We start from the raw sequence: 8,818 nt of genomic DNA on the forward strand, positions 1-8,818 counted from the left end.
AGATTCGAACCCCTGACATTTCTTAAGGGATCTAGTGCCTCATCCTACTAGACCAATCGATTGTTGGTTTTGGATTATCATTCTTTAGCCTACTTGATTAAATATCTAATAAATTCTTATAATATATTATATCAAAATCTATCGAACATAAAATAATTTTACAGGGGTCGGGGCCCCTTTAGGCCCCATGGGAGCTCCGCCCCTGGATGTGATAGTCGTTTGAGATTCTGTGATCATATTTATCATATCTCAAACAACTGATTAACATCAAACTCAGACTATCAAAAAAAAATTAACAGAAAAGGATGAATTTAGAATATAATAAATATTTGAGTGATCATTTTGTAATGTTTAATAGTCGGGGAACTCAACAAAGTAACATCCGATAATCAAAGGACTATTTTGTAACTTTTGATAGATAGAGGACTCAACAAAGAAACATCATATAATCAAAGGATTATTTTATAACTTTTAATAGATAAGGGACTCAACAAAGCAACACTTTATAGTTAGAGGACCATTTGTATACTTTACCCTATTATTAAAGAGTTTTAAAAAAATTTAATTTTAGAAATCAGAACAAATTACTCATTCCGTTCGATGTAGAATTTCTTTAATATTTGTTTTTTCTTTATTTTTTTTAAAAATATATAAAAGCTGCACCAACAAATCGGTGTGCATGCAATACACCAAAACTTTTTTTCTTTTAAAGCAGCAATAAGCAAAAGCCGGTAATGGGTCCCGCACTGACCGTTGGTGCTTTCACGCCTTAACAAAAAAAAACATGCCTTTCAAAAAATCCCAAAATTCTCTTTTCTTCTTCCTCTGGCCCTAACCCTAACACTAATTTCCAATTCCGATCTCTATTGCTTTCCCATCACCATCTTCATATTTGGCCCTTCAAATGTATCGATCTGATCTACAAAAATGCCATGCGTAGCTTATTTTTTCTCTTGTATAATCCACCAGACGCACATGATTAATCGTAACCACCTATGCTTTATATGATCTGATTATTTTACTTTTTATGATTGAATTAATTTCTGGATTTAGAGCGGTGGATCGATTTGAGGAGTGAAATTTTTTTATTGGGTGGTGATAATGTCAAGCATCCGTGGCGGGGATTTCAATCAAAAGATTGATTATGTATTCAAAGTGGTTTTGATTGGGGACTCAGCGGTTGGAAAATCTCAGCTGCTTGCACGTTTCTCCCGTAACCAATTCAGTTTGGATTCGAAAGCCACGATTGGTGTTGAATTCCAGACTAAAACACTTGTTATTGATAACAAAACTGTTAAAGCGCAAATTTGGGATACAGCTGGACAAGAAAGGTTAGATTTTACTTGTATATGCCTGAAAATTTCACTTCGTTTTTCTGTATGAATTTGGGTTTGAGAAAATGAAAGAATTTAGAGTAGAAAAAGTCGGGGAACAATACTATTTGATATATCTTTTTGCCTATCCAAGGAACAGTGTTAATACTTATAATAGGCAAATGATATATATACATCGGAAATGAGGCTGAAATGACATGAAAGAAACAAGAATCTGATAAGAAAGAAATAATTTATTTTTACATTTTTCATCGATAATATATGTAAATGTCATGGTTGTTTGGCTTACTGTTAGATTCTGGAGATGATGATGCATTGGTTGCTTAGAGACTACTTAGTTGAACCCAAGAGATTGGCGGGATAAGAATCATAATATTTTCTAATTTGGTTAATGTGAGGCAGATCTTTATTTTGCTTCTTTTTCAATTCAATTAGTGTTCTCGCTAAAAGACTGTTCAGAGAGGAAGCCAATGTCATAGTCATAGCAGTTGAGCTGCTTACCCTGACTAATACTTCTGGGAATGGTTTTTGATGGTATTAAGTGGAAAATTCCTAGTCCTCCAATAAAGACTTCGAAATTTTGGTGTCATTGTTGTTTAAGATAGAGACTTCTTTTCTGCCAGTTATAGATTCTAAAATTTTTCAAATTAGAAAGATATTTCTAATCCTGTAAAGTGTTTTCATGTAATTTATGCTGTGTCTTTTCATTTTTGATGGACTTGCATTATAGTTCTCTCGGGAGTACATAATATTGAAAGTTGTCATGCAAGCACCGAAAGTTGCCAAGCTAGTTGGCAGCAATGATTCACCGAAATTGTTGAATAATGCACCGAAAGTGCATTGTATAGTTGGCAGCAATGATTCACCAAAATTATTGAATTTTATGGCATGGTAAAATTACTGAATTAGTCCTTGTACTTTAGGATATTTATAAGATTAGTCTTTAAGCTTCAACTATAAATACCCTAACTCATTTAGCTTCAAAACCATCCCAAATCATTTTAGCTTTCTCCCAATACTAGAGAAATTAGAGAGTTTTTTTTTAGAATTGTTTTCTCCTTTTTATTAAGAGAGAATTGTCATTGTTTTCTCCTTGTTATATCGAGAGAATTTGTAATTCCTATTTTATCATAGTGAAATTCTTCTACCTTTGCCCGTGGTTTTTACCCTATAATATTTAGGGGTTTTTCACGTAAAATTTGTGTCTTCTTTACCTTCATTTTTATTTTCTCAAATTATCAGTTGCGATTTTGCTTTATTCGATAATCGTATTCCGCAACAATTGATATTAGTGCTATATTAGAGTGTGTAATATCTATTTATTGTCTTTGTGGTTGCCACCAAAAGATGGATCCTCTAATATAGGAAAGTAAGAAGGTATTATACATTCTTTTAAGGTTTCAGAGAACTATTCATGATAGTGAAATTGTGGGAGCTATTTGTAATAGCTATGGCAACGAAATTTGATATTGAAAAGTTCAATGGGAGAAATTTCTCATTGTGGAAATTGAAGATGAAGACCATCCTGAGGAAAGACGGTTGTCTAGCAGCTATTAGTGAAAGGCCAATAGATTTCACAGATAACAACAAATGGATCGAAATGGACGGGAATGCTATGACAAACTTTCATCTAGCATTAGCATATGAAGTATTGTCAAGCATCGAGGAAAATAAGATAACTAAGGAGATATGAGATCATCTCACCAAACTATACGAGGCCACATCGTTGCACAATAAAATTTTCCTTAAAAGGAAATTGTATATTCTTTGGATGCCAGAATCTACTTCAGTGACAGAGAGGTTAAACACACTGAACACTTTATTTTCTCAGTTTACATACTTAAGATGTACAATAGGAGAACAAGAACGTGTTTACTTCTACTTCAAAGTCTACTTGATTCGTATGATCAACTCATCATCAACTTGACAAATAATAATATCATCAGTCTAGTCTTCGATGACATTGCAGCTGTTGTTCTACAAGAAGAAAATCGGCGCAAGAACAAGAAAGACAGAGAAGTAAATCTGCAACAAGCAGAAGCGTTGACAACGATGAGAGGGAGATCAACAAAACGTGGCCAAAGCAGCAGTCACAAATATGGTAGATCAAAGTCGAGAAACAAGAAGAATTTAAAGTGTTACAAATGTAGAAAGAAGTGTTAATTGAAGAAGGATTGTTGGAGTCTAAGTAAAAAGTCCAATCCACAAGGCAATACCGCAAACACTTTAGATTATGGAGATGCTTTATGTTATGAAACGTTAACCACCATGGAAGGTAGAAAGAGATTTGAAGATATATGACTCATTGATTCAGGAGCAACATATCACATGACCTCAAGAAGAGAATGGTTCCATAATTATAAACCTGTCTCAGGAGGATCTATGTATAGTTGCAATAATCATGCCTTAGAGATCGTTGGCGTGAGAACCATCAAATTAAAGATGTATGATGAAACAATTAAAGTTGTTCGAGATGTGCGACACGTGAAAGGCCTGAAGAAAAATTTATTATCCTACAGATTGTTGGATAATAATGCAAGCAAGGTTGAAACACAGAAATGAATCATGAAGGTGTTCCGTGGAGCGCTTATGGTGATGAAAGGTGAAAAGATAGCAGCAAACTTGTACATGCTGAAGGGAGAGACTTTGCTAGAAGCATAAGCCTCTGTTGCCTCATGTAGTTCAGATTCTCCAATACTATGGCATCATAAACTTGACACATGTCAGAACAAGGAATGAAACTCCTTGTGGAGAAAAAACTACTTCCAGGCTTAACAAAGACATCACTTACTTTGTGTGAGCATTGTATAAAAAGTAAGCAGCACCGATTGAAATTCAACACGTCGAATTCTAGAGGCAAAAGTGTTCTAGAATTGGTTCATTCTGACGTATGGAAAACACTACTTACATCCCTAGGCGAAGCAAAATATTTTATCTCATTTATTGATGACTACTCCAGGAAATGTTGTGTGTACCCTATTAAGAAGAAGTCAGATGTGTTTTCAACTTTCAAAAACTTCAAAGCGCGAGTAGAAATTGATTCTAGAAATAAGATCAAGTGTTTCCGAAAAGATAATTGAGGAGAATACACAAGTGAAAAATTTGATAACTTTTGCAAGAAAGAATGCATCAAAAGACAGTTCACAGCGACGAACACTCCTCAATAAAATGGAGTGGCAGAGAGGATGAACAGAACCTTGTTAAAAAAAACAAGAGCAATATTGAGGGCTGCAGGCCTAGAAAAATCATTTTGGGCAGAAGCAGTCAATACCGTCTTTTATTTGGTGAATCAAGCTCCATCAATTACAATAGAGCTGTAGACACCAATGGAGATGTGGACTAGTAAATCAACTGATTATTCAAACCTCCATGTATTTGAAAGTATTGTGCACGTGATGTACAACTCCCAAGAAATTTCAAAGTTGGATCCAAAATCCAGGAAATACAAATTCTTGGGGTATGCTGATGGGGTAAAGGAGTATCGCTTGTGGGATCCCACTACCCGCAAAGTGATCATCAGCAGGGATGTTATCTTTGTAGAAGATAAACTACGAAGAAAAGAAGATGATGATAGCACTGAAAAGTCAGAGACTACACATATACATATGGAAAAGGAGTTTGAACAAGGAGATTCTTCTGAAGCAGAACCATCACATGATGAACAAGAACCAGAGAGTTCTAAAGCTCCAACAACTCGTCAATCAGATCATGTGAGAAGACGTCCCAATTGAAACTTAGATTATGTTATAGAATGAAATATTGCATATTGTCTTTTAACACAGGACGATGAGTCATCAACATTCCAGGAGGCAATAAACAATTCAGATGCTTCACTATGGATGATGGCGATGCAAGAAGAAATTGAAGCCATTCATAAAAATAATACATAGGACATAATAAACTACCACAAGGAAGGAATCAATTGGTAACAATTGGGTCTTTAAAATCAAGTGAAATGGTAACGATCAAGTGAAGAGGTATCGTGCAAGACTGGTGGTCAAAAGATATGCTTAAAAAGAATGTATTGATTTCAATGAAATCTTTTCTCCTGTGGTTCGACTAACAATAGTTCGAGTAGTCTTGGCAACGTGTGCTATATTGAATTTACATCTAGAGCAGCTAAATGTTAAAACAGCTTTTCTTCATAGAAATCTTGAAGAAGAGATTTATATGCTCCAGTCTGAAGGTTTTGAAGAAAAAGAAAAGAAAAACTTGGTTTACAGGTTGAACAAATCTCTGTACGGACTAAAGCAAGCGCCGAGGTGTTGGTATAAGAGATTTGATTCCTTCATTATGTGCCTTGGATATAACAGACTTAACGCAGACTCTTGTGTTTATTTCAAGAGGTTTGATGATAAAGATTTTGTTATATTGTTGTTGTATGTGGATGATATGTTGGTTGCAGGACCTAACAAAGATCATATTGAAGAATTGAAGGCACAACTGGCTAGGGAATTTGAAATGAAAGACTTGGGATCAGCAAACAAGATTCTGGAGATGGAAATTCACCAAGACAGAAGTAATAGGAAGATTTGGCTTTCACAAAAGAATTACTTGAAGAAGATCTTGTCACGATTCAACATGCAAGATTATAAGCCAATTTCTACCCCTCTTTCTATTAACTTCAAATTATCCTCCAATATGAGTCTTAGCAGTGAAGAAGAGAGGATGAAGATGTCTCGAGTACCATATGCATCAGCGATGGGAATTTTAATGTTCGTTATGATATGCACAAGACTAGACATTGCACAAGCAGTGAGAGTGGTTAGTCGGTACATGGCGAATCCATGCAAAGAGTATTGTAATACAGTAAAGATGATCCTGAGATACATCAAAGGGACCTCAAATATTGCATTATGTTACGGAGGATCAAACTTACTTATCAATAGGTATACCGATTCTGACTATACAGGGGATTTGGATAAAAGCAAATCTACAACAAGATATGTGTTCTAAGTTGCTGGTGGAGCTGTAAGCTGAGTTTCAAAATTGCAGTCAGTTGTGGCTACATCCAAAATAGAAGCAAAATATGTAGCAGCTACACAAGCCAGTAAAGAAGAAATTTGGTTGAAGATGTTATTGGAGGAGCTTGGGCACAATCAAGAGTATGTCTCTCTGTTTTGTGACAGTCAAAGCGTCTTTCATCTAGCAAGGAATCCAACATTTCATTCAAGGACAAAACACATACGAGTTCAGTACAATTTCATTCGTGAAAAGGTGGAAGAATGAAGGTAGATATACAGAAGATCCATACCAAAGACAACATAGCAGATTTCATGACGAAGGCGATCAATGCTGATAAATTTACTTGGCGTCAATCCTCTTGTGGCCTGTCAGAGACGTAAGCAACATGATGGTATAAGGCATAAAGAATGATGTGAAGATATGATTGTTCCAATCAAATCTTCAAGTGAGAGATTATTGAAAGTTTCCATACAAGCAATGAAAGTTGCCAAGCTAGTTGGCAGCAATGATTCACCGAAATTGTTGAATAATGCACCGAAAGTGTATTGTATAGTTGTCGGCAATGATTCACCAAAAGTGTTGAATTTTATGGTATGGTAAAATTATTAAATTGGTCCCTATACTTTAAGATATTTACAAGATTAGTCCTTAAGCTTCAACTATAAATACCCTAACCCATTTAGCTTCAAAACCATCCCAAATCATTCTAGCTTTCTCCCAATACTAGAGAAATTAGAGAGTTTTTTTTAGAATTGTTTTCCCATGGTTTTTACCCTATATTATTTAGGGGTTTTCCACGTAAAATTTGTGTCTTCTTTATCTTCATTTTTATTTTTTCAAATTATCAGTTGCGATTTTGCTCTATTCGATAGTCATATTCCGCAACACATAAATTGTAGGCTTGAGTATTTTCCGACTTCATTGATTGTATCGTCTGGAACTTTATGCTTCATTCTTGGGCTGGATTTGTGCTGAACGTGATAGACAATTGGTGGGAGTTATTGAAAATTGCAAGTGTTTGATAATATAGAGGTATTGGAAACTGAAGGAAGGACAACAATCATAAACAAACATTTGTACGTGAAAATGTCAGATGCTCGGAAAACCGCATTAGGTCTTATAGGAGAGAAATATTGTTCAGCGAAGTTTCATGAATCTATTTTAATCATCTTTACTTGAACAGATTGATGCTGCATTAACAGACATATCATCTTTTGAAATTTCTAAAGACAGTTCAAGCAGACCAATAGATTCATGACCCATATATAAGCAGACCAATTAACAGACATATCATCTTTAAAAATGTAGAAGGATAATGAGCTCTTATCTCAAAAAATGCAGTTCTTCCAGAATGAGATTGCAGGTATAACATAAACCCTCATTAATCACTTTATGCAGAATGCTAAATGGTCATTATTGGTCATGAGCATATTATTAGTGCATTCATGTGCTCAAATCAAGAAATAATTAATGATGACAATTGCTTTCCTTTAAAACACCAGTCAGACACTACTGCAGCATCAATGGGATGTTGCTAATTTTTTCTCTGACATGGTAATCAAAGTTATGGTTTACTCTATAAGAAACGATATAAAATTGAACCTTCTCTGGCGTATGCCAAATTGCTTCAGTTTTGGTAATTTCACTCTCTATATTTTTGCTTATAGATTAGGTCCCAAAATAACATTGCAATGCCTGATACAGGCATACAGCACTGTGTTTTGTCCCATCAACCGACTGCATTTTGGTTCATGCCGCATGGTATACTGAAAGTATTCCTTTTATTTGTTCTTCTATCAGGTATAGGGCGGTGACTAGTGCATACTACCGAGGAGCCGTAGGAGCGATGTTAGTTTACAACATGACCAAGCGTCAATCATTCGACAACATGGCAAGGTGGCTAGAGGAATTGAGGGGACATGCAGATAAGAATATCGTTGTAATGCTCATTGGCAACAAGTGTGACTTGGGGAACCTAAGAGCAGTCCCAACGGAAGATGCACAAGAGTTTGCTCAAAGAGAGAGCCTGTTCTTCATGGAGACATCAGCTCTAGAATCGACCAATGTCGAAACTTCATTTTTGACAATTCTAACAGAGATATACAGAATAATGTGCAAGAAAACACTCTCTTCCAACGATGAGTCAGATGCCAATGGCAGTGCGGGTCTTCTTAAGGGAACCCGGATTATTGTTCCCAATCAGGAGCAAGAAACCCAAAAGAAAGGCGGCTGCTGTGGCGTATCATCCTAATTCTAATAACATACATTTGTTTTTCTTTTCTTCATTTTGCCCATTTTTGCTAAACTTTATTTTGAGATTTATTTTCCAAGCTTTTTTGATTTGTTCATTTAGGTTTATTTTTTGTGTAATTTTTATGAAAAGTATATCAACATTTTATAGGAGAAAGTTGTTAATTAATACTCTACTTCCACAGAATGAGGCATTGATAATTTAATATTTAATTATTTTATTTTGTTGCTCTTGGCTTTTCTTTGTATTGCACTATTGAACCGAAATA

The 8,818-nt window shown here is 35.2% G+C and overlaps 1 protein-coding gene across 1 annotated transcript; it reads left to right on the plus strand.

Annotated features, from left to right (window-relative positions):
- The first annotated feature begins 1,101 nt into the window (after positions 1 to 1,101).
- On the plus strand, positions 1,102 to 8,550 carry LOC120165687 (ras-related protein RABA4d-like). Its single transcript, XM_039175153.1, has 2 exons — positions 1,102 to 1,331; positions 8,100 to 8,550. The coding sequence occupies exons 1-2, from the start codon at positions 1,102 to 1,104 to the stop codon at positions 8,548 to 8,550; spliced, it is 681 nt and encodes a 226-aa protein (XP_039031084.1).
- The last annotated feature ends 268 nt before the right edge of the window (positions 8,551 to 8,818 follow it).

The sequence above is a fragment of the Hibiscus syriacus genome, unplaced genomic scaffold (assembly GCF_006381635.1).
Source record: "Hibiscus syriacus cultivar Baekdansim isolate YM2019G1 unplaced genomic scaffold, ASM638163v2 tig00111587_pilon, whole genome shotgun sequence".
NCBI classification, from domain to species: Eukaryota; Viridiplantae; Streptophyta; class Magnoliopsida; order Malvales; family Malvaceae; genus Hibiscus; species Hibiscus syriacus.

Coding starts and splice junctions, on each gene's coding strand:
- LOC120165687 (XM_039175153.1), top strand. CDS start 1,102: ATGTCAAGCATCCGTGGCGGGGATTTCAATCAAAAGATTGATTATGTA. Junction 1,332..8,099: donor GATACAGCTGGACAAGAAAG/GTTAGATTTTAC, acceptor TTCTTCTATCAG/GTATAGGGCGGTGACTAGTG.